The following is a 25,038-nucleotide window of genomic DNA, read 5'->3' as shown; positions in this document are numbered from 1 at the left end:
TGAGCAGAAACCGAAATTGATGAAGGAGCAAAAGAAATATGATGATATTAATGACGATGATGAGAATATGTGAATAAGCGAGGATGAATGCGACCGTGACATCCATGCTGCTTTGCTGTGTGAAAGCATTGCTAGGAAGCCTTTCTCAGGAGAAACACGTTACGCCGACAGAGTTCGAGACTGGCTCATCAATGAGGTTGAAGGGGAGGTTTCGCCGGAGGACGACTATGTAGTAGAAACGTACTCGAAGGAGGTGAAAGCGAGTGGTAAGTCCAAGATTAGGGCTGATGCTTTGCTTCCACATGAGATCATACATTATGTGCATGATTCGGATGTTCGCCGAGTGGCTGAGATTCATGGGAGGCAATGGTGGAGGACATAAAACAGCGAGGCACGAACGGTAACAAGATACTCAACTGCTTGGCTGTGTGTGACATCAGCCCGAGATTAGTGAGAAGGACCAGTTTATAGCTTACCAAACCGATCACTAATAAGTTTTAACTACAAAGTTTAGCGAGTTGAAAACATGTGTCATTTGCATGTGACTTGTAGCTCAGTTGGTTAAGAGCATTCATCATTGCACCCGAAGTTCCGTGTTTAAATGCTTCTCCCTTTATTTTAATATAGATAGTTGGAAAACTAGGAGTATATAATATTAAAAAGTTTCCTAGATTACTAACAGATGTTAACATGATACCTGAGGCTGTTAAAGGAAAGAAAATAAGTCAACTATTCATTTAGAGTGACTATAGGATCGTAATGTAATTAGCAAACAATCAGGATGTATTTACCTAGAGTAGCCTTCCCTTTGCTGTATAAAGCCATGTATCATTGTAAGATTGAATATCAAGTCAATTACGTAAGAAATTATTCATCTGCAAACTCCATTTCCCTTCCAGTTTTTACATGGTACCAGAGCACCGATCTTGGTGCCTCTAGGAACCCAACCACACCTTCCGCTGCAAACAAAACCAGATGGGTGAAAGTGAGTCGAAATTCACAGAGGTGTCAATTGAAATCTCAGACCCACTCACTTTGCACCACTCGGATAATCGGGAACTCATCTTGGTCTCAAAACCTCTTGACGGACATAATTACGGACAATGGGGCCGTGCCATGCGCATGGGTCTTAGCGCAAAGAATAAGATCGGGTTGATCGATGGATCCATCACAACCCCAAAACCCACAGAGGCAAAATACGCTACTTGGAAGCGATGCAATGACATGGTGTTGCTTTGGATAGTGAATTCAGTCCACTCGGACATTGCTGGCAGCATTCTCTATACCGACACGGCAGCTGGCGTTTGGAATGATCTCAAAGACAGGTTTTCACAAGGTAATGACTCTAGGATTTACCAAATTCGACAAGAAATCGTCGAACACCGACAAGGACAACAGTCTGTTTCTGCCTATTACACCAAGATGAAGGCGCTTTGGGATGAACTAGCCTCCTCCCACGATCCTCTCACTTGCACCTGTGAAGGACTAAAGCAACTTGCTGAACGAGAAGAAAAGGAAAGAGTCATGCAATTCCTTATGGGATTGAACGACTCTTACGCCACCGTTCGTAGATTGATCTTGATGATGAGCCCACTTCCTGACACACGCAAGGTCCATGCCTTGGTCCTTCAGCAAGAGAGACAAGTCGAAGTAGCCTCTCGGCGTGAAAATTTAAGCAACTATCATGCGATGCAGACAAGCCGTTCCACCACCACTCAGGGAACGACGTCCTCAAAGAAACTGCTCAAGTACAGCTACTGTGACGGAGGACACCTTGTAGATGATTGTTTTTACCTCAATGGCTTTCCAGTGGGCCACAAATTTCATGGCAAGAATGTGAAGCCAAAAGGCAAGAAACCATCAGCTCATAATACACAGACAAATCCACCTCAGCCGGTCAAAACAATGCCTACCGAGGGACCCACATTCACTACGGAAGAATACAATCAGATCATGGCCATGCTTCGAAAAGGAAACGGTAATACCCAATCGTTCGCCAATGCTACAGATATAATCACACCAACCTGTAATATTACTCACCATGACTCACATTCAACATTACATTGGATTGTGGATAGTGGAGTGACATATCATATATCAAAATCATTGCCAACACATAATACATCAGACACACAACATGATTTTGTGGGATTACCAGATGGGAGCCAAACTGAAATCAAATCAATTGGATCCGTCAAATTGTCCTCTGATTTGATTCTTGATGGAGTACTTCATGTACCAAAGTTTAGAGTTAATTTGTTATCCGTTAGCAAACTCACTCAAGCATTGGAATGTATCGTGATATTTTTTTTCTGATTTTTGTGTTATACAGGACGTGGCTACGAGAAGGATGATTAGCCTGGGCAAGCAATATAATGGGCTATACTACCTCAAGCCAAGCCAAAACCCACACCTATCGCATAGCGTCAACGGTACCTCAAGTTTATGGCACAACCGCCTAGGACATCCATCCATTGCACCTCTCCAAGCCTTATCCAAAACCATCCCAGAAATATTTTTTGATTCCAAGCATGTTTGTGATATTTGTCCCTTAGCGAAACAAACTCGTTTATTTTTTTCTCCAAGTTCAATAAAATCAATTGCATCTTTCCATTTAATCCACTGTGATATTTGGGGGCCTCACAAAGTTACTTCACATTATGGGGCACGATATTTTTTAACTATTGTGGACGATTTTTCTTGTTTCACATGGATTCATCTTATGTCTTTTAAGTCTGAGACACAATCTTTATTGAAATCATTCTTCTCTTGGGTCAAAACCCAATTTAATTGTACCATTTAGGCCTTACGTGCTAATAATGGGGCAGAATTCACCTCCATGCGTTCATTTTTAAATGACTGTGGTACTGTTTTTCAACACTCTTGCCCCACACACCCCAACAAAATGGAGTTGTGGAACGCAAACACCGTCACCTCTTGAATGTGGGGCGAGCTCTTCAATTTCAAGCAAATTTTCCTTTAAAATTCTAGGGAGAAAGTCTTCAAACAGCTTGTTACCTTATAAATCGTCTTCCTACGCCCTTGTTTTCGCACACCTCACCCTATGAAAAATTACATGGCACACCACCTCATTACTCTCATATTCGAACTTTTGGGTGTCTCTGCTATGCAACCAATCTCACACCCACTCACAAATTTGATTCCCGGGCACAACGATGTGTTTTTATTGGCTACCCACTTGGTCAAAAAGGCTATCGGGTTTATGACCTCAATACCAAGAAAATTTTCTCATCTCGGGATGTAATTTTTCATGAGCATGTTTTTCCATTCTCCACCTCACCACCAGAAATTCAAACTGATGAGCCCACTTTGCCACTTCCTTATGATAACATCACATCACATCACATTTATCACCTCAATCCCAAACTTCTCACGGCCCACAAACCATTACTCCATTACCCGTTGACCCAATTCATCCCATCAATTCCCCCATCCCACTTACTCCCATCCATACCATTGAAATCACGCCTCATTCATCTTCACTCCCAGATTCTCCAACCACCAATCCCATATTCTCACGCAACCAACCCCTACCCTCACAACCTAATGATGCCCTCATCTCTACCACACCAACATCACCGTTCACCCTCCTTAATCCCCAACCCCCACTTCGCCAATCTAGTCGACCCACACGACCTCCCGCTCATTTTAAACACTATCAAGCACACCATACCTCTCTGCTTGCTCCCGGCAATATCTCCCCTGCCACGTCCGGTACGCGGTACCCGCTCCATCGGTATGTCTCTTACTCTAATTTGTCTTCTGCTCATCAACACTTTGTACACAATATTTCCCATTTGGTGGAACCAGTGTCTTATGAGTAGGCCAGTCAAGACCCGCAGTGGATTGAAGCTATGCAGGCTGAAATTCATGCTCTTGAAGCCAACAACACTTGGACCATGGTTTATCTTCTTCCTGGCCATCACCCCATTGGCTGTAAATGGATATTCAAAATTAAATATCAAGCTGACAGATCCATTGAAAGGTACAAAGCCCGCCTCATTGCTAAAGGATTCACTCAACGTGAAGGCATTGATTATAAAGAAACTTTTACCCCCGTAGCCAAACTCATCACCGTCCGTTGTCTCTTGACGGTTGCTGCTGTTCGCCATTAGAGCATTCACCAAATGGACGTCCAAAACGCCTTTCTTCATGGGGATCTCCATGAGGAGGTCTACATGCTTCCTCCACCTGGTTATCGTCGACAGGGGGAGCGAGTTGTTTGTTGACTCAACAAGTCCTTGTATGGACTGAAGCAAGCCTCAAGAAGTTGGTTTCACAAGTTCTCATCTGCAATCCAAAACATTGGCTTTCAACAATCACGGGCAGACTATTCATTATTCACTCAGGTCCGTGGAAATTCATTTACAGTGATACTATTATACGTTGATGATATGATCATCACAGGGAACAATGAAGTGGCAATCAGTGACCTTAAAAAAATTCTCAGCAATTGTTTTCGGATTAAAGACCTTGGCCCATTGAAATACTTCCTTGGGGTTGAAGTTGCACGATCGAAGGCAGGGATTTCAATATGCCAACGAAAATATACATTGGACATATTGGAAGAGAATGGTTTACTTGGTGTGAAGCCTGCCAAATTTCCTATGGATCTAGAACTAAAGTTGAATCCAAACGATGGTGACCTTCTCAAGGACCCAACTCGTTATCGCAGGTTGGTTGGGAAATTGATTTACCTTACTATCAGAATACCAGAAATCACGTATTCGGTTAATACCCTTAGTCAATTCATGCAACAACCCATAAAGCCTCATCTCAATGCTGTCCACAGGTTACTTCAATACTTAAAGGCAGCTCCAGGTCAAGGATTACTCTTTCCATCACATGGCCAATTAAATTTGGTCGGCTATTGTGCTGCGGATTGGGCTCGTTGTCCAACTACACGACGATCCATCACAGGTTATTGTGTATTCCTTGGACAAGCACTTGTATCCTGGAAAAGCAAGAAGCAGGCAATTGTTTCTAAGTCCTCAGCTGAAGCGGAGTACCGGTCCATGGCAGCTGCTACATGTGAACTCACTTGGCTAAGGTATTTGTTACATGATTTGAGGGTTAATCATCCTGAACCTGCAAAACTATTTTGTGACAACCAAGCGGCCTTGTACATTGCTGCAAATCCAGTATATCATGAACGAACCAAACACATTGAGTTGGATTGTCATATAGTACGTGAAAGAATTCAAAATAGAGAGATCAAAACTGCATATGTGCAAACCGGAGAACAAATTGCCGACATATTCACAAAACCGACAAGGGAAGCCGTCTTTCAAACGCATCTTCACAAGTTGGGTGTTATTGACATCCATACTCCAACTTGAGGGGGAGTGTTAAAGGAAAGAAAATAAGTCAACTATTCATTAGAATGATTATAGGATCGTAATGTAATTAGCAAACAATCAGGATGTATTTACCTAGAGTAGCCTTCCATTTGCTGTATAAAGCCATGTATCATTGTATGATTGAATATCAAGTCAATTACGTAAGAAATTATTCATCTACAAACCCCATTTCCTTTCCAGTTTTTACAGAGGCAGCCATTGCAGAACAAGAAAAAGGATACCTTCTACTCGTTGAAAGACTTAATCTTCTTAAGGTGATAGAACCCAATAACGCAGAACTTTTCTTTACGAGCAGGGAGTCCTTATATAGATCAACATTCACCAACTTCCCTCTATCATGGAGAGTTGGTTTTTGTCGGTTAACAGCAGTTTCATCAAATAAGTGGGATGTAAGTTATCTCCACAATTGTTTTCCATATTTCCTTAATAATAGGAAGCAATTTTTTTCCAAGTTTGCAACTTACGTCAGACTGTATTGTTACCAAACACATTTCGTCCTTCACTAAATGATAGTTTAGTCCAATTAAGTTTCTAACATTCTCCCACTTGGACGTAAACTAATCATTTAATTGAAATGTTATCATAATTACAATATTAACTCCTTAGTGATCACATCCAGTTACACGTAACTTGCTTCCCCACATCTACTAGTATCAGTTCAAATGTCGAACTCTAGAAAACCATGTGCAACTCATTGGCACATGCACTCTAAAATCATTGTCATTTGAATCTAATCTGTATGATGTCAAACTTTCAATGAACTTCAACATTCATTTTTCTATTATTCAATTCAATCAACTTTATGGATCATCTTTGGATAATCACAGTTCCCTTTACTGACTTGAAAATCATGTATCACTTTGTGATATATAAGCTATATAACTCAGAATAATCATAAACATTCAGCACATGCATATTTATTACAACAACTCAATCTTAAACCATCACTTCATAATTGTAATGGCGTACCGACAACCATGCAAATACATATACACATTCATACATGCAATTCATATAAGAGTTTCTTACTCCCACATTTCAGCTGATTCTAGAGATTTGTGCACTAAGTTCATAGCACCAATGTTGGTGTTTCTTTTGAGCATGCCTTCCTCCTGAGCACATATGGAAATTAGTTCATCCAGTTACCATTTTTCCTTCTGTGTGCTGTAAGTGATCTTCAGTTGATCAAAGGATTGAGGTAGAGAAGTCAATGCCATATGAACAACAAAAGCATCATCAACCGGGACCTCCAAGTCCTTCAATTTTGTTGCAGTGTCAACAAGCTTCAGTATGTGCTCCCTTACACCTTTGCCTTCATCAAATTTCAATTTGGTCAGCATCGTCATCAATTCACCCATCTCAGCTTTCTCGGACTCTTTGAACTTTGCTCCAATTGAATCCAGAAAATCCTTAGCTTTGTCACATGCAGGTATCCCACCTCTCATAGTAACTTTGTCACATGCAGGTATCCCACCTCCTTAGCTTTGTCCTTAGCTTTGTCACATGCAGTATCCCACTCCATAGCTTTGTATCATGGACAACCAGTAACTTCTATATTAGCTCCGCCACTAATCTTAGCTAGCAAACCCCTTCAAAGGTAGATCTAGATGTAAAGAAAACAAAAGGTTGTATGAAATGATGATTTTGGGACGATGATCAGATTGAGAGACTAAAATGAAAAAAATGTGATATACATTTATATTCTCATTACCTGAGTATACACATTGTCATTACTTGTTGATATTGATATATGTTACCATTCAAACAATTATATATCTTTGATTCATTTCTGATTGCACGTACGTGCAAAACCTAAAATTATATATGTTATATATAGCTTTTCATGGTATCAGTAATCAAGGCTTAATAATATTGTTTGGTATTGTTAATTGCTCATTCATTTGGATTATTAGGTAAACTTTATAGTTGCAAAACCTATTCTCAATAAATTAAGGTCCTAAGATCTAATGTTAACCAACGAGTCATGTCAGGTAGACTAAATTTGTAAATTAAATTTGCAAATTAAATAATGTTTCATCAATAAAAAAATAAACACTTTAATCAATACTCACGTAATAATCAAACCGTCAACTTTTATGTTATTTAGTTTATAAAATTTAGTTTACAAGTTTAATTTTCCTAGCATTATCCTAAACCAATAGATGATGGCAAGTGTTTCGATTCGAATTGGATTTAGGATAAGGAGACACGATCTGAACATAATCCTCGGGTATAATATGCATATCTAAAAATATTATATAGTCCACTAAATAAGTTAGCTACGTAACTTTACTGCTATGTTAAGCCTATTTTCTTGACCAATGCAAATTTAATGGCATCCCTCATAATATTGTTTAATTCACTAATCACATGACTCTCAAATAGCTAACAATTAATTATTGTAATCTTTAATACACGAGCCATAAACAATAGGACAAAAATATGCAGAAGAAGGTGATGCAAAGAGTGTCTAGCTTTGGAGTCAATATCCTTTCTAGATCTCTATGTGCAGAGCTCAAAGACCCTGACATTCGGGTTGTTGAAAAGAGAAAAAGAGAGCTCTGGACCTTTGTATTGTGTGAAATAAATAAATGAAATAAGCTAATGAGAAATGCAAAATTTAAACTAAATAGTTCAAATCTCCGTGAAGAAATCCGGAAAGAATCTCAATTTTTGGTTTAGTAAGCTAAAGGACACTTGGGTGGGTTCAATGGACAAGAATGGGACCCAATTGATAGATTTCGTAGCAAAAATAGTAGAGACAACAATGATTCTGACGTATGACTAGAGAACAAAGAAAGAATAGCAAGTAGGATAGGTTTTTTTCTTCTCTCACAAACGATAGGCTTTTTTCTTTTTTAATTTTTTTTTTTATAGCAATATAACTTAGTTATAATAAAGTTAGGTTGAAAAATGGACCGGATAATTAGTTATCGAACTCAATATATACATTTCTAGCTTTTTAGTTAAAATGATCATTGAGATTTACATAACACATCACTTTGGTTCCTGAGATTTCAAATCAATGGAAGTGGTCCCTGAGATTGTCCACCATCCATCATTTTAGTTATTTAGTTAAAAATTCCGTTAAGTGTCCCGGAACTCTTGGCCTGAAGTTTGGGCAATTTTCAAAACTTCGTAATTCAATCGTTTCTTAACCAAATTCGACCCATAATATATCAAAATGAAGATAGAAAGTGTAGAATAAGATTATACCTATTTGGAAGCCCAATGGTTGCCGGAGATGGCTGGAAAATAGCCTCAAAGTTGACTGATCCGAGGAAAAACTGGAAAACTGGCCAGAAACTGGGCAAACTTTAAACGTTCATAACTTCTTCAATACTTAACAAAATCAAGTGATTCAAAAACGAAAACCATACTTCTCGACAAGACGAAGAGAACGATATCTTTTTTTTTTTTTTTTTTTTTTATGGCTAAATTGTCGTGGTTTGGCCAAAAAACTGCTCGAAAGTGGCTAACTCGAGACCAAGACAGCCACTTTCGAGCCGTTTTCCGGCCAAACCATGGCGAGTTAGCCATAAAAAAAAAAAAAAAAAAAAAAAAAAAGGAAGATACCATTCTCTTCGTCTCGTCGAGAAGTATGATTTTCATTTTTGAATCACTTGATTTCGTTAAGTATTGAAGAAGTTATGAACGTTTAAAATTTACCCAGTTTTCGGCTAGTTTTCCAGTTTTCACGGAGAGTTTTCCAGTTTTCCCTCAGACCAGTCAACTTTGAGGCTATTTTCCGACCATCTCTGACAACCATTGGGCTTCCAAATATGTGTAATCTTATTCTACACTTTCCTATCTTCATTTTGATATATTATGGGTCGAATTTGGTTAAGAAACGATTGAGTTACGAAGCTTTGAAAATTGCCCAAACTTCCAGCCAAGAGCTCTGGGACACTTAACGGAATTTTTAACGGAATGACCAAAATGATGGATGGTGGACAATATCAGGGACCACTTCTATTGATCTCAGGGACCAAAGTGATGTGTCATGCAAATCTCAGTGACCATTTAAGCTAAAAAGCCTACATTTTTTTTGCACTTTCATATGAGTCGAATTTACCTGCAATTAAGTGGACAATAGAATTTTGTATTTGATAACTGGACCAGGTGCAACGTTTTATTATTCTCATAGAAACATTCCTTGTATTTCGATGGTCGCATTTGATCAACATGCATTTCAACCCAGTTATACAGAGAAAATTTTTCGCAATTACTAAATATGAGAATTGTTATTAACACTTTAAAAATCTTATTCTACACTCCTCATAAGTGTATTTTTCTTTCTAATTATAGAAAATTTGGATTGCCAAATAAGATTTTTTTAGTGCTAATAATAATTCTCATAAATATTTGTCACGTAATTAAAAAACGAACCACCCGTTTAATAAACATTTGATACGTAATAACTTGGTGACAATAAAGAATTCCCTGCATCAGCATCTGCATGGAAGTTTTAAGTGGAGAAAACTAATACTAAATTAAAGATTAGTTGATGGAAAGATTAAATTATAAAAAATAGATAACCGTGCAGAATAGGAAGAAATTTTTAGTTGTGACGGGAATACAGATGGTACACCACGTGTTTTTATACAAGTGGTGGAAAATTTTAATTTTTAAATTATTAAACTTTTAACATATATAACCCACTATTTATATAAAGATACGTGATGTACTATCTCGTACAACGGTCGCATTGAAAAATCCTTCCAGAATGGGGCTGAAGATCCTGTCGACCGACCAATAGTAGATTGGTCAATTATTAGGTGGAGTTTTATATAGCAAAGAGAATATTTTTGACTTGTTTGCTATATACGTATGCCGCGCGCCGCATTCACCGTTGGAAGTGTCGCGCATGCGAATAAGAGTCCGACTATGGTGTGATCTTGCAGCAGACTTATATATATTTATCCATTTTTTATTTCTTAGTTGAAGAGAAAGTAGTGCACATAATCTATGACTATTGGTTGTATTGGTAACAAAGCACACGCAATCTTTTTTCTTTCACATGCATGAAAACGAATGTAGAATGTGAAAAAAAGTTTCAGTACCGAGAATACGACTATGTATATTAAGTGTTATTATATAATTAGTTGTAATTTATTTTAAGTTTTTAATAAATTATATAATAATATTTGGTGTATCAAATCGTGTTCCTGACGTATTGGAAAATTTCTCGTAAAACATGATATTAATACTACAAAAACTATATTTTATTATGTGATTGTAAATTTATCTTACCTCTTCTTTGGGATTTCTACTCAACTTCCAAATTTAACTCACAAGAAAACCAACCACAAGACAAGAATGAAGCAACTCCCATAACAAACAGAAATGGAAAACATATTGTGCAACTCCATCGTTCCCAGTCGGCTATCTAAGCTTTCATTTATGCACACACACACACACACACACACACAATTATGCGTCCCTCTCTCTTTCGTCAACATTATCTTACATTTAGTTTTAGATATCTACTCTCAACTTCTAAATTTATAATACATTACCAAATGTTAGATAAATGTCTTCATATCAAATTTTTATTAACAAACTGTGAATATACAATTACGTATTTATCTTTTTTTTAATCACATTACTGAACTTACCTTTACTTAGATTTTTACACCCAGCCCCTAAATTTAGCACCACTACCAAAACCCAAATAACCTAGAGTGACATCATGAAACTTTTCTGGCCAATTATACGGTCCCAAGATCAAGTTGGTATTGGTTTTTGCTCGAATACCTGCACATCATTACATACATGTGCCCTAGCTAGCATAAGGCATAGGGATCGACAGCTATCTCACTGTAGGGTCCATTCTTTGGGCCCCAAAGAACCTGATTGACTGCACCCATAACGAGGTTTAGTTTGTTTGACCACATGATGGATAGGACCACTCAAATTAACCCTAGCTAGAAATGCTTTAGTCACACCATTTCATACATGTATCATATCATGTTTCTACGGGCATGCACTCTGGAATTTGAAATTTGGACAAATATTCTGTAACATCCATGTAATTTTTTAGCAACTTAAATTTGAACCGTTTCAATAAGAACACGTAACATTGACATTCTCTCCCATTGGATTTGGAAAAATAAAAAAAGTGATCGATAAAGATGTGAAGAATTTAAGAATCAAACTGTCCTTTGCAAAACTTTTATTTGAGTGAGAGAAGAGAAGATATAGAAAAAAGGATCGAACACAAAGCAATATATGCATAAAGAGATAAGATTACGGGACAGGTTTTCAGAAGCTTGAAGCTCAAGATTTCCGCATCGACCTGTTGTTAATATTAAGTTAATGAATTAAAGGGACATGCTTTGAAAGTGATCTGTCTCTATATGTATAGGGGATTCTTTGCTATCGAATATGCAAAGCATGCATGCCCCAGTAGTGCACAGCATGTGCCATGCTGAAGAAAAAAAGCAGTATCCTAGTTAATACTGGGTCAGTTTTGTAGTCATATGGTCGATGCTTAAATTGCCCTAAAACGTGTTTCATGAATGACAGCATGCCGAATCTGCAACCGGATGTGTAACTTACTCTCTCACTCTAGATGTGTAACTATTTATATACGTACCATAAAAACGTGTAGATTAGGCATGTCATTCATGCAGTGTGAGACACAAAGGATCATCATCATCTCTCTCTCACAATTACCGACATGTAAGTGGCACGTAATGGACAGTTACGAGATAAAGGCTAAGACCATCTTCAGTCATTAAGGGCTAAACATAGCTCTTGGCTATGTTTTAATCTTCTAAAATTAATATTTTAAAGATTATTTTAAATTTTTTTCATCTTCAATTGTGTAGGGCTATATTTTATTCCCCTTCATATTTTATTACTTTTTGAAGCCAAACTTAGTTTGTCCTGGAGCCAAACTTAACCTAATTCTTTTAGCTTGATTCCCTTTTACCCTTTGGTTGGAGACTAAGTTTGTCAAATTTAGAACTAAATGTGGCCTATAGCCCTTGACTGGAGATGGCCTAATTAAGGGTGTATAAGGCTGTCATGACCTTATATATAAAAAGGATTAGACAACGTATTAATTCAAACTAGTATGCATCTCCAGATCTGGTACCCAACTCCCCTTGCATGAGATTTGATCCTCTTTTGACAATTAGCAGTGATAATTTATAGCTACAAGGTTTGTAAAACTCACTAAATAGCTTCATTAGATCAAATGCATTTTGTTGAATCAACAAAATAAGTTAAATCAAAAGGGATCAAACATAACAATTTTGATTAATATCATAGGCTTTGGATCCAGGCTCTAATATAGTGTATATATTAGAAAAGCACGTGGTCCTTCTTCCCTCAATATTTAGCAAAATGATTGCTCACTTTCAAAACCCGCATGCAAGCTCATCACAAAGTTATTATGAAAGTTTCTTTAACTGGTTCAACATACACCAAGTTATTTAACAAATAATTAAAGGGAAACAAAGCAAAAATGATAAAATGAAGTTGATCGGGATGAGATGGTGTGATCAGATTCCAGGATATTTGTACAGTTGTAGTCGTTTGAAATGATCAAAAAGATATGCAGCAGCTGCTGAGAGAAGAACAATGAAATGATTAAGAAAACAGATATCAGATGGATTCACTGACCTTCTATTGTATATAGGAATATAGAACCGTTAGTGTACGGTGGAATTTAACGTGGGCACACAACCCACTTTAATTACTCATAGTCATATGACAGATGAACTTTTGGGCCCCATTGATTTTGAGTGTCTTCCTCACGCCATCAAACCCTCAAGGTTATCAAGATCGAGCAGCATCCATGGCATGCATGCATGTCACATATATATATATATGTGTGTGTGTGTGTGTGTGTGTGTGTGTTAGATTGATTAAAGCTAGCTCAATTCGAATGTCCCTCGTCCTGATTCATAACCAGCGCGCCAAGCGTTATTTGATTTGGGTTATAACAATATTGGTTAATGTAATACACACGCGTACATTATGTAGCAATTGATCGATATCTGTATTGTTGGCATATGGTTAGTGGTACTATTGAGTTTATCCCAGGTAAAGGAACCAAGGGACATTGTGCTAATATGGATCATTACTTCCTCTTGTTATCAATTAGTTTTGTAGTGAAACCATAGCTTCTTTTATGAAGTTATCTATATTAGGCTTAAATAACGCCACATGTGACGAAGCGTGTTGAAAGTATGACTCGTATATTGTGAAATTAAATGACGTTTAATTGACCCCCGTGTTGAGAGTGTCATTCTACATTAGAGAGTAAGAGACATTGTATATCTTTATAATAAGTTACTACTCTATATATTGTCCAGTAGTTTTATGACATAATCTAAACTGATTTTACTAAAATCATATCAGAGTCTTCTTTACAAAAGGCAATGATTTCTTCTTTTATAGTTTCTAGGGTATGTAGTACTAGTGAGACTACACTTATCTGTTTGTCTTTCCACAATTAAGATAAATCTACTCATAAAAAAAAATGCAAGTGTTTTAAAGTTTAAACTTTCACTTAACAGTTTAGGAATAATTTTCAAAATCAAACATTTACAAATCAGATAACATATTAGGATGACTAATCAAGAAATGAAACTGTTTAGACTTCTGGAGTTGATAACTCGATCGAAGTCTACGAAAACAGTGGACATATACATGTGCTAGAACGTTGCACATGATTGGGGGGAGGGTGGGAAGAATATATCCTTTGCTTGTAGAAGGAGGGCGAATGGGACCCACACGTTTGGGCCCGCAAGTGGAGTGCTCTTTCGGTATCCTTCTTTATCTAGGACCCAAATATTCTCAGTCTCTCATTCTGTCATGTCACATAAACTGACGATCGTTCAAGTGTTACGACCACGCCGTTATCTCTGACGTATGAGACTATGACATCAACGGCCCAAGCTGTCTAATCCTAAAATCCATGACGGCATCAGGGCCGTTCGTTGTGAAGGAAGGCTTTCAGTCAGGGTGAGGTAAGGTGTGGGGTCAGTGTTGGTCCGAGTGCAGACATAGTAGGGGCCATTGGGGCTGCCACCGACGGTGTTTACATATCCTTGCCGAGTGAGAGAGTGTGTGTAGGGTTAGAAAGCTCAGCAGCTCTACTCAAACACACACACTCGCCTTTTTCTTGTGGCTTCTTCTTCTTGTTATATAGTTCCAACACCAACCCCTCCCACACAATAAGAACCTTCCTCTTCCCATCACTTAGCTACATTCATTCCCTCAGTCGCTCTTTCCTTCATTAACATACTTGTTCTCTCTCTCTCTCTCTCTCTCTCTATCTCTCTCTCTCTCGCTTAGTGGAACTGGAGGGAGCTAAGGAAATGAAGTGTGTATGAAGGAAAAATTTTGGTTAAAATTGTTGCTTCTGCTTGGACTCTCTCTCTCTCTCTCTCTCTGGGTTCGGCTAGTTTTGTTTGATGGGTCATAATTCTCTGCAAGTTTGCATGGATTCATCTGACTGGCTACAGGTACGTTGTACTTCATCATCACCAATTTGTTTATTTCTGTTCTGTTTTTGTTTTGTTTTCATAGTAGACATTTTAATTTAGTTTAATTTATATTATGTGACCACTAGCTCCATCCTCAGTTCATCATGAGTTCGCACCTGAAAATGCAATATATTGAAAGCGCCTAATATATATTTGCTAGCAGAATAACTAATATACATTTTTCCTAGAATTTAAGGACCAAAGTATCTTATAGACAGCGCTGTAATGCCATGGAAAATGCTATTATTTTAGCTAGTGATGAGATGAGACAACCACATTCATAACCAAAGAAGTCTGTAATTTTTAGCTAGTTGGGAAATGTGGATAGGGTAATATCGAAACTCTCATTGATAACCTAAAAACAAAATAACGTCATATAGGGGAAAAAAATTCCCATCAGAATTTTTATTAAATTCATAAATATGAGCATAATGTGAACAATAGTTTGATGAAAGTAGAGTAGTTTCGACTGTGCCGTTTCTTTTTTTTCCCCCCTCAAGTTTCCAATTTTCTTGAAGCTATTTTCACTAAATGTTAGTAGTACTTTCTAGCTAGCTTTATGTTGACTTGATTAATTGATATGCAGCGGAAGGACAAAGAGTGTGTCGCCCTAAAATTATTAAGTGATGGAGTACAAAAATAATATTTTCTGACGCAATCTCCTAAATTCCTTTCCATGTCTGCAGGGAACGATTCGCGAGGACTCTCCGATGGATTCGTCCTCGCCGTTATCCGGTGACATGTTAACGTGCTCAAGGCCTTTGGTCGAGCGGAGGCTGAGGCCCCAGCACGACCAAGCCCTCAAGTGCCCTAGGTGCGATTCCACCCACACCAAGTTTTGCTACTACAACAACTACAGCCTCTCCCAACCTAGGTACTTTTGCAAGACCTGCAGAAGGTACTGGACCAAAGGCGGGACGCTCAGAAACATCCCCGTCGGCGGCGGGTGTAGAAAGAACAAGAAAGTTTCTTCCAAGAAACCCAATGATCAGAGCCCTTCATCGTTGATGAACCAACACCACCACCCCGGATCATCTTCGTCGTCGATATCTCACATCCCAACTGATCTCCACCTTTCTTTTCCTGATCAGATGCAGTTCTCACACCTCAATAACTTGATGCTTGGAAGTAATATGAACCCTAGTAGCTTCATGGACAATAGTAACCCTAGACCGATTGATTTCATGGAGAGCAAGTTGGAGGCTATAGTGGAGAATGCCAGGAACTATGATTTCATGGGGGGTGGTGCTGATTTGGGTATGATGGGTGGATATGGAAATAATATGGGTGGAGTTAGTCATGGATTAGATCATCAGTCAAGCTTTAATGGCATTTGCTCATCTCCATTTGGGATGTCATCACTTGATGGGCAGAATGGTAATTTCATGGACAGTTGCCAGAGGTTAATGTTGCCATATGATCAAGCAAATCATGAGGATCATCATCAAATTAATGCAATGGATGTGAAACCAAACACGAAGCTCTTATCGCTTGAGTGGCAAGACCAAGCTGGTTGCTCTGACCTTGGAAAGGACTCATTTGGGTACCTCAATGGCCTAGGATCATGGAGCAATGTGATGAACAGTTATGTCCCCTCCACAACAAATCCATTAGTCTAATTAAGTAATTAGGCGTGATTAGTGACTTCAATTAATTATAAATCATCTGCATTTAGATCAGTAGGTTATTTACTACTACTACCACTGCATGCACTGCTAGTTCTCTATGCATGTGATGAGTCGACATCACACACATGCATATAGGTGCCAAAATATCACATTGCCGATTCTCAAGATAATGTACGTCTTTTAGAAAAACGGTTTAATTTCTTTGTGTTTTTCCTTTCTGTGGGGTGGGTGGGTTGGGCAGTGGTTATGTATGGAGGTGGCATTGCTTTCATCTTTCTTGACTTAACAAAGAGTGTGTGAATGGGAGCATGGAGAGTCCAAAAATGAGTACTGCATTTGGCTGCAAGATATGATTGGTTTTTGTTGTATTATTAATTTTCTTTTTGTTTCTTTCTTTTTTGTCTTTGGTCTTTCTTCCAATTTGTTGTACTCATTGGCTGCAAGTGCAAGACGATTCAATGGTCCAGGATTTGTTGTAATACCGAGGAAGATATAGTGGTGTTTCTTTATGGTCTAAAAGTTTAATTAAATATAGATTATGTGTTATTTAGTACTTAATCAGTAGTCTTAATTATCTCTTTTTCATGTGCAATTTGTCTCCATGGTCGATGTTAGAAAATTTTCAATTTGGCACACCCAGTGTCATATTAAAATAATTGATTTTTTTTGAAATTTTCAACCAATTGTATTATTACACATGATATACCGAACCGTGTGTCCAGCACACTGAAAATATCTCGAATCAATGGAGATTGGAGTGTGTTTAAGTTATAAAGTGTTGTAAACTGCCTTTCTGGTTGGGAATGGTTGAGACATAAAAGGAGAGCAAACCAGAGTTTTCAGTGAAAGCAAAACTTACTATTTAATCTTTGAGTTTTGAGTTCTTCCTTGCCATGAGGACCCCATTGTTGGTGTAAGAAAATAGACATGGAAGTAGAAGAAATTTTTAGCACAACTTGTAAGAAAAAATAGTAACACAAACAAAGTTACTAATTGCCAGAGAAAAAACTCCTAAGTTTACTTGATAATTAAGGTTTTTTATTTATAATTTTTTGCCCTATGGATCAGACTTGAGTTGAATAATTGAAAAAGGTTTATTTTGTAAAAGCCTTGTCCTGGTATATATAATATAGTTATGTAGGCAAAAAGTTAGGTGGGGCATGCAATGCGCTCAACACTAGTACATTCATGAGATTTATGAATATATAAGACAAGAATAATGTTATTTGGCTCACATTACTTGTATTAGAGATGCAGTCAATGATGAAATCAATAAATATGCTCCAAATAACAGCGTTCTAACTAGAAACCTTCTTAAGATTATATCTGCCACCATTGACTGCGACAAGTCTCACGTTTCCAAAAATATTACCCACTCTTACACTTTTGATTGTTTTGTTAAAGTTCTTCTATACTTGGCCATCAGGCATAAGAGAATTTGTAGCTCGGTCGGTTAAGAGTGTTTAGCCACACACCTCAAGTCGTGGATTCGAATCTCGAGATTAGGCTCAAGTCTTAAATGGGTAGGTTTTCTTAATTGGTTTGGGGGTCTTGGGGCCCCAGAATTGGGTCTAGGAGTAAACTATTGTGTCCACCAGCCCAGAAACCTTGGACACAAGTAGGCAAATCCACCTTCAGTAATAGGTTTAGTTGGGCCAATAGTAACCCGAACCAAACCATATACACTTTTCCAGTCATCTCCTACGTATTTTTTTGGCTTTCTCTGCCTCATTTCGCTCTCCTGGAGTTGGCTGCTGTTTTCGCACGCACTTACGAAGCTACGGTGAGTTTCTTCCTTGTGGGTTTCTCTTAAATCTTTCCTATTCTTTGGAATATCCTTTGGTTTTGTTGAATTCAGATGATTTTGTTTTCTTCTATGGAGGTTTTTGAGTTTTATGAGAAACCCAGAGCCATATTACGAGTTTGTAGTCAAAAAGGGTAAATTTTGTACGAAACGATTAGGGCGGGATTTTTAAGCTAATGGGGTTGTTAAATATTGTGGTTAGTTTGTTAAAATTGATAGCTTTTGAGTATTATTTTCTGGGAAATTGTTTGTTTTCTACGAGCCATTGTCATTGCACGCCACACGTTTGTGGAAATGCCCCTTTGAATTCTCCATTAATTTTAATTCTCTCTTGTTGTTGTTTTTTTATGTTAGATATGTACATTGACATGTAACATGATCCTGAAGCTGTAGACTTAATCAGTCTGCAGAAGGACCGGTGATGCATTCGTAAAACTTACAATGATAGGGAATGTCCTTCCTTTTGCTAAATGAAGTTTCTTCTGTTTTTGTTTTCCTCCAGACAGGCGACTTCTCGACATTTTCCATTCGGTTCAGATTGTGCTATATAAACCCAATGGTGCAACTTGGTTAATGCAGATAACAGCCTTTTGAGCTATCCTTCATTCTATGAGGCAATTTTTCCATTGATCCAAAAAGAACCATGAGGCTCATTGCAGTTGCCAGATCTTTTCGTGCCCGTCCCACTCTCCCTGAAACAACTGGTCCTTTGCAGTTTCGTTGCTTCCAACCTGATTTTGTGCCCCGGGATCCCAATGCCAAGCCAAAAAAGTACAAATATCCGGCATTCTATGACCCGTACGGTCCTAGGCCTCCACCTTCAGATAAAATCGTTCAGCTTGCTGAGCGAATTGCAGCACTGGCCCCTGAAGCACGGCGCCAACTTGGTCCTACTCTTGCTGAGAGGCTAAGGCATCCGAAGCTGCAACCAATATCAACAGAAGGCTTGGACTTGGGTTCACAGGGAGGGGCAGCTGGTGGTTCAAAGGCCGAGGAAAAGAAGGTGGAGAAAACGGCTTTTGATGTGAAATTGGAGAAGTTCGATGCCGCTGCAAAAATCAAGGTGATCAAGGAAGTGAGGACATTTACCAATCTGGGATTGAAGGAGGCTAAGGATCTTGTCGAGAAGGTACCTTGCGTGCTTAAACAAGGGGTTACCAAAGAGGAAGCAAGTGACATAATTGAGAAAATAAAGACGGCTGGAGGAGTTGCCGTTATGGAGTAGCATTCGAAGTTGTTTTATTGTGTTCCTGAAACGATTTGCATTGTTGTTTCTGCTCAATCGGGTTTCATGATCTCCGGAAAGTTGTTCGCGATTTTCGAATATGAATTTTCTGTTGTGAATACAAATTTGATATGAAGCCATAATTTTGTGACTCTTCTGCAAAAGCTTGGTTTGAAATAAGCTTTCCAGCTTTGTTTTGGAGATTGAAACACTGCTTGACAATTTTGACGTCCGGCGTGGGAGGCAGTCCTCTGCCGCCACCACTGAAAACCAAAACTCCGGCCAGGCTGAAACTGAAAGATAACGGTCTAAACAGAAAAACCTAACGGTCCGGCCTGTTTTAAGTTACAACCCATAAACAAACCGGTCTGAACAGCAAAACCAAATCGTCCGACCTTTGTGATATAACTCATCATTGTTTTAAATTCAGCTTCGTTCACTTTGCAGCCCAAACATAAACAAGAACCCCAAACACAACCATAAGAAAAATCCATACAACAAAAAACCGAATTACTAGAGAGAACCGAGTGATGAAATAACACTACAAAAGGGAGGGAGGGAGGGAGGGAGGGAGAGAGAGAGAGAGATGAAATAACGAAAAGCCGAATTACTAGAGATACATAGAGGTTCGAATGCAATAGGTCATTTGCCTATGCCATTACATGCAATAAATTACAAAGGTTCCAATTCTAACATTAATTCACCTACAGAGCCTGCCCGAAGGAGTCACTCCCTACATTTACAGACAACGCATATAAGACTTCCATAACCTTCAATTCCAATTAAGAGAGGAAGAAGAACCAGTCATGGAGCTCACCTTCTGCAGGAGGGCCTTAATTTCACACTCCAGCTTTGCTCGCATCTCCGGAGAAAGATTGTCTCCTGAGTTCTCCAGCATTGATGTCATCATCTGAAGATTCTGCCTTATGAAGTCGAGGCGAGGTGCCTTTTCAGGCAAACTTGGAGAGGCTAGACCTGTGGGGAGAGACCATCCTGGTTCTAAAACCTTGGACACAGATGGAAGATGGAAGAGCTTGTAACTAACGAGGTTTCCTCCAAAAGGGTTGTCCTTCTCTAGACTCCGAAGTGCTTCTCCAGCATCAGCATTTTCCATGAATACAACCTGGGCACTACCAGGATCTTTCAACATCTGTGTCTCCGACTCCTTCAAAGGTCCAAACCGACAAAATGTTGAAATCAAATCATCTTTTGAAGGCATTGCTACTCCTGGGGAAAAGTTCAACATAAGAGCAGTTGCCAGAGCCTTATCATTAATCTGAGCTTTACCATTATTCACATCCAGTTTCCGCTGCATAGCGGTAGCTTCTCCTTTTCTCCTCCTCCTCTTCCGCTCTGGTTTAATTGGAGGCGTAAGGCCATTAAACTCTTGACATGCCTTTCCCAATAAGTTGCATTCAGCACTACTTCCATTCAAATCTGGAATACCATCAGCCGGAGGCTTTGGTTCTGCTTTCTCCTTTCTCTTTCTCTTTCTCTGTGCAGGCCTAGTTTCAGCTGAGAGTAAGCCAGTAATCTGTTTGGGGTCCAGGCATGACAAAGCTTGAGGAGAAACCCGCAGATCTACAACCAAAGAACCAGGTTTCACATTGTTTACATTCACATCTACAAAGCCAGCAGGGATATTAGACTTCAAATGCTCTGAAGCCGTTTCACTCCCTAACCTATTTTCTAACAAAACTTTACCTTCAGAAGCAGCAGTGCCAATAGCCTGTTGATCATCACCGAGAAGGCCAGGTAGAAGATTGTTCCCATTTAAATCTGGAATTCCTGTAGTTTGTTTATTCTGCAGACACACTGGACTTGCTACATCATCAATCTTTCTATTCTTTTGCTTACCACAGGGCATGAGAGGGTGTACGTCCAACGACTCTTGCACCAAAAAGCTATCAGGGGTGATGCCAATATTCACATCTGACAGTCCAGAAAGGGATTTAGTCTTCAATCTTCCCAGATGTGGTCGTCCCCTTTTCTTTGTAGCAGTTGAAGTGCTTTGAACTAGATTTGGTATGCTGGCAGTGTCTTCGCCCTCTGGATGCTTCAACTTAGACTTTCTCCTCCTTTTCTTTGGTTCAGATTTTGCCTCGTTCTGACTGCTATATCCCAACAGGTTGGGGTTAGCATCTTCCTGACCAGCCATATTGTTACGATAGGCTTCACAAATAGATTCATCATGAAATACTGAAATCCTGAATCTAGAAACAAACCAGGCAACTGAATCAAATGTCTTATTGTCGTTCGGATATAGGCAGTTGACAGCTGTAGAGTAGATTTCAGAAAGCAACTCAGCAGAAGATGCATTTATTAAGTTTGGGTCACCGGATATGTTACTTTCACCTGTAAGCCTTTTATACCACTTTCTCCAGAACTTCTCACCAGTAAATTTAAAATTAGAAGGCGACCCACTAGACTGGCTGGCATCAACATTTGCAGCCACTCCCTCATCATCCATTTCAGCAGGCAATCCCTTCTGTCCCAAGTTTATGTACGGGTAAGACAAGTACCTGCTCTTCTTCCGTTCTTTTGATTCAATGCCTTTTTCAGTCATTCCCTCATTTCCAACATCACCATATTCAAAGTCAGAATCCCTCTTCACCTTTCTCCTCCTCAATTTTGAACCTGAGATGAAACCTTCATCAGCAATATGGTCTCCATCAAAAACCTTGTCTAACAATTCATTTCTTCCATTCTTCTGAGAGTTATTCAATGGCGTGCTTTTCAAGAACACTTCATCTAGCTCAGTATCTCCATATCCAACCCGAATGTCGACATTACGTTTAGCCATTGACTTGCAATCAGCACCATCTTCAGCATCATTTGTTTCCCGGAGTAGATGCATAGGCAGTTGGCTGTGCCCTATGGAACGGTAGAAGGCTGATAATTGATTTCGTTTGACAACAAAATCAAGTGTGCCACCCATGGAAACAACCAGTGCAAGATTTTTGAGATGCGCAAGAAACTCTGCAGAATTAAAATGATCAACTGAAAATTCACCAAGTTTGCCAGATTTGAGGTCAGGCATGGGAATTCCTTTGTTAAATTCTGCATCACTGGCTGACAGGTGGTTTTCTTTCAAAACACACATACAAGTCATATTCAATTTTACAAGCCGACCAAACTCTTCGAGTGCTTTCTCAACAGCTCCAAGGAATATTCTAGCCTTGCTTTGCCCCGACATCTGCTCAAAGTACTCACGAAAAGGTTTTAGTTGGTATGGATGGCACCATGCTACATGACTCATCCCAAAATATCCAACTAGTAGACAGCCCCCTGGATCCCCACTGGCACCAAACTTTGACGCATTTACTGGATCATATATTTTACCAGGCCACCATGTCTGGGTTTTGGTTTTAATCCATACAATGTCACCCACAAAAAAACCATAGCCTTGATAATCAAAATCCTTCTCCTGTTCATCATGTCCAAATTCTTCTACAGTTTCTGTACCTGCAAATCCAGGACAACTTGCCACCTGCAGATCATCTGGTGGATGGCCACTAAAATCCACGAACAGTGATATACCATCATCCGAAACTTCTATCTTCTTGCTAGATGAGTCAACCCCAACTGAGTCAATCCCATTCAATCCCAATGCTTTTCCTTCATTCATACCATCATCATCATCAGCTATCTTCTCAACTCCATCCTCTTCATTATCAGTACCACCCAAGTCCTCTAAGTTCCCGAGATTCCTGTTCCCATCTGACTGTGGCTCCACAAAATCCATCTGAACGTCATTTCCCTTATCTGATGGCAATCGTTGGGAACCCATTTGAGCATCGCTTTCCACATCAACTCCACCCTCTTCATTATCATTACCACCCAAATCCTCAAAGTTCCCGTTCCCATCTGACTGTGGCTCCACAAAATCCGTCTGCACGTCATTTCCATTATCTGATAGGGAATGTTGGGAACCCATTTGAGCATCGCTTTCCACATCAACTCCACCCTCTTCATTCTCATTACCACCCAAATCCTCTAAGTTCCCGTTCCCATCTGACTGTGGCTCCGCAAAATCAATCTGAATGTCATTTCCTATTTCGGATGGCAACCTTTGGGAGCCCATTTGAGCCCCATTTTCCCCACCAACCCCACCATTAAGCCAACAAGCCTCCTCAACCCCAACACCATTCATGCAACTATTAAACATACCAGAAACTGCATCCATACCCAACAATCCCAAATCCTCTCCTTTATCACCATCCAGGATTCCTTTCTTGGCTTCCACCGCTTGAGTCACCCCTTCCACATAACCAAGTGCCGCATCATTACCGGTAACACCAACTCCTTCTCCACTACCTCCCAAAATTCCAGGAAATGACTCCAACCCAGTACAGTTCTCACTCCACCCTAACAACTCAGATGCCCCTTCTAGGGTTTTACCACTAGGGTTTTGATCTTCTAGGGTTTCTGGGGTCTTTGGCCTCTCCATTGTCTACAAATTCCTAACAAGTCCACCGATTTTTCCCAACATCAAACCTAATGAAGAAAAAACCGAATATAAACAAAAAAGAACAAAGCTTTGTTATCATCACTAAAAAAATTCAGCACCCAAAAAAAAAAAAAAAAAAAAAAAAAAAAATAACAAACAAAATTTTTAGGGCAGAATGATAGCAAAGACCTAACTATTAAATAAATTTCTTCTCTAAAAATTTAAAATTTAAGACCCATAACTACCAGAAAGAAATTACAGAAGAGGAAACAATGAAATTACCTCAAGAAAAATGTATGATTGTTCCATGAGTGCTGAGCCTGTGTGATCCGAGACGAACCCTAAGCTGGAATGGTGGGTCGGCGCGTGAGATCCTTGAGAGTTACAAGTTTTGAGGAATCTATGGGGAAAAGGCCGAAGAGGCGAAAGATGCGTATCGAACTGAATGAGAGAGAGAGAGATAGAGAGAGAGAGAGAGAGAGAGAGAGAGAGAGAGAGAGTGAGTGAGTGAGTGTGAGCGAGCGAGGGAGAGAGTCGCTCTCGGCTATGTTGTAGCAAAATGTCGGTATTTAAAGGTGGTTTTTGTGGCCTGCACGTCCTCCTAGTACACGTGAGAACGTAAGCACTCTAGACTTTAGTTAGATATCGATATTTTTACGGTAGGAGAGAAGTTTGATTAAGTTACATAATGATCAACCTAATTTAGTATTGAATTCGTCATCTACGAGATTCGAACATAAGACTTCTCACTTCTAAGCGAAGAGGAATACCACCAGACTATAGTACTGACTGACTAGACTTTTGTTAGATTTGAGTCTTTTTTAGCATGATGTATATTTATTCCATAATTTTTAGAGTTATTGACTCTGTTTTAACGTATCGTTTGATTCGAAGATTAAAAGTACATTATCGCCGCGTACGGTTGCTTGAAAGGGAGATTAATTATCACTAATGTGTGGTAGAAATAACACATTATCATGGTTAACTCATATAGCACACGCTTAAATAAAGACGACAACATTACTGCTTGACCCATTTATTTCATAA

The 25,038-nt window shown here is 39.1% G+C and overlaps 6 protein-coding genes across 8 annotated transcripts; 4 read left to right on the top strand and 2 right to left on the bottom strand.

The window, feature by feature from the left end:
- Positions 1-975: 975 nt before the first annotated feature.
- LOC137712364 (uncharacterized) lies at positions 976-2,358 on the top strand. The gene is made up of 2 exons (XM_068451452.1): positions 976-1,978; positions 2,333-2,358. The coding sequence occupies exons 1-2, from the start codon at positions 976-978 to the stop codon at positions 2,356-2,358; spliced, it is 1,029 nt and encodes a 342-aa protein (XP_068307553.1).
- A 1,790-nt stretch (positions 2,359-4,148) lies between these two features.
- Positions 4,149-5,360, top strand: LOC137712363 (uncharacterized mitochondrial protein AtMg00810-like). The gene is made up of 2 exons (XM_068451451.1): positions 4,149-4,215; positions 4,429-5,360. The coding sequence occupies exons 1-2, from the start codon at positions 4,149-4,151 to the stop codon at positions 5,358-5,360; spliced, it is 999 nt and encodes a 332-aa protein (XP_068307552.1).
- A 1,163-nt stretch (positions 5,361-6,523) lies between these two features.
- On the bottom strand, positions 6,524-6,826 carry LOC137712362 (uncharacterized). The gene has a single exon (XM_068451450.1). The coding sequence runs from the start codon at positions 6,824-6,826 to the stop codon at positions 6,524-6,526; it is 303 nt and encodes a 100-aa protein (XP_068307551.1).
- A 7,658-nt stretch (positions 6,827-14,484) lies between these two features.
- LOC137713763 (dof zinc finger protein DOF5.6-like) lies at positions 14,485-17,058 on the top strand. The gene is made up of 2 exons (XM_068453111.1): positions 14,485-14,863; positions 15,571-17,058. Exons 1-2 carry the CDS (start codon positions 14,813-14,815, stop codon positions 16,501-16,503), a joined length of 984 nt encoding a protein of 327 aa, XP_068309212.1. The 5' UTR covers positions 14,485-14,812; the 3' UTR covers positions 16,504-17,058.
- Positions 17,059-18,824: 1,766 nt separating this feature from the next.
- LOC137713611 (uncharacterized) lies at positions 18,825-19,733 on the top strand. The gene has a single exon (XM_068452932.1). The coding sequence runs from the start codon at positions 18,960-18,962 to the stop codon at positions 19,539-19,541; it is 582 nt and encodes a 193-aa protein (XP_068309033.1). The 5' UTR covers positions 18,825-18,959; the 3' UTR covers positions 19,542-19,733.
- Positions 19,734-20,128: 395 nt separating this feature from the next.
- Positions 20,129-24,519, bottom strand: LOC137712883 (serine/threonine-protein kinase ATM-like). Of its 3 annotated transcripts, none has more exons than XM_068452065.1 (3): positions 24,274-24,519; positions 20,359-24,038; positions 20,129-20,274 (listed from the first exon to the last, which is right to left on the bottom strand). In XM_068452065.1, exons 2-3 carry the CDS (start codon positions 23,989-23,991, stop codon positions 20,242-20,244), a joined length of 3,666 nt encoding a protein of 1,221 aa, XP_068308166.1. In that variant the 5' UTR covers positions 23,992-24,038; positions 24,274-24,519; the 3' UTR covers positions 20,129-20,241. The 3 variants fall into 3 exon arrangements, with proteins under 3 accessions (XP_068308166.1, XP_068308167.1, XP_068308164.1); XM_068452066.1 differs by having other exon boundaries at positions 20,129-21,122; positions 21,246-24,038; XM_068452063.1 differs by having other exon boundaries at positions 20,129-24,038.
- Positions 24,520-25,038: the final 519 nt, after the last annotated feature.

Source organism: Pyrus communis, chromosome 13 (genome assembly GCF_963583255.1).
Source record: "Pyrus communis chromosome 13, drPyrComm1.1, whole genome shotgun sequence".
Taxonomy (NCBI): Eukaryota; Viridiplantae; Streptophyta; class Magnoliopsida; order Rosales; family Rosaceae; genus Pyrus; species Pyrus communis.
Note: the sequence above shows the minus strand (reverse complement) of the source record. Positions and strands in the feature narration are given on the sequence as shown.

Coding starts and splice junctions, on each gene's coding strand:
- LOC137712883 (XM_068452063.1), bottom strand. CDS start 23,991: ATGGAGAGGCCAAAGACCCCAGAAACCCTAGAAGATCAAAACCCTAGT.
- LOC137712363 (XM_068451451.1), top strand. CDS start 4,149: ATGGACGTCCAAAACGCCTTTCTTCATGGGGATCTCCATGAGGAGGTC. Junction 4,216..4,428: donor CTACATGCTTCCTCCACCTG/GTTATCGTCGAC, acceptor TGATCATCACAG/GGAACAATGAAGTGGCAATC.
- LOC137713611 (XM_068452932.1), top strand. CDS start 18,960: ATGAGGCTCATTGCAGTTGCCAGATCTTTTCGTGCCCGTCCCACTCTC.
- LOC137712364 (XM_068451452.1), top strand. CDS start 976: ATGGGTGAAAGTGAGTCGAAATTCACAGAGGTGTCAATTGAAATCTCA. Junction 1,979..2,332: donor CATGCTTCGAAAAGGAAACG/GTAATACCCAAT, acceptor TGTGTTATACAG/GACGTGGCTACGAGAAGGAT.
- LOC137712362 (XM_068451450.1), bottom strand. CDS start 6,826: ATGAGAGGTGGGATACCTGCATGTGACAAAGCTAAGGATTTTCTGGAT.
- LOC137713763 (XM_068453111.1), top strand. CDS start 14,813: ATGGGTCATAATTCTCTGCAAGTTTGCATGGATTCATCTGACTGGCTA. Junction 14,864..15,570: donor ATTCATCTGACTGGCTACAG/GTACGTTGTACT, acceptor CCATGTCTGCAG/GGAACGATTCGCGAGGACTC.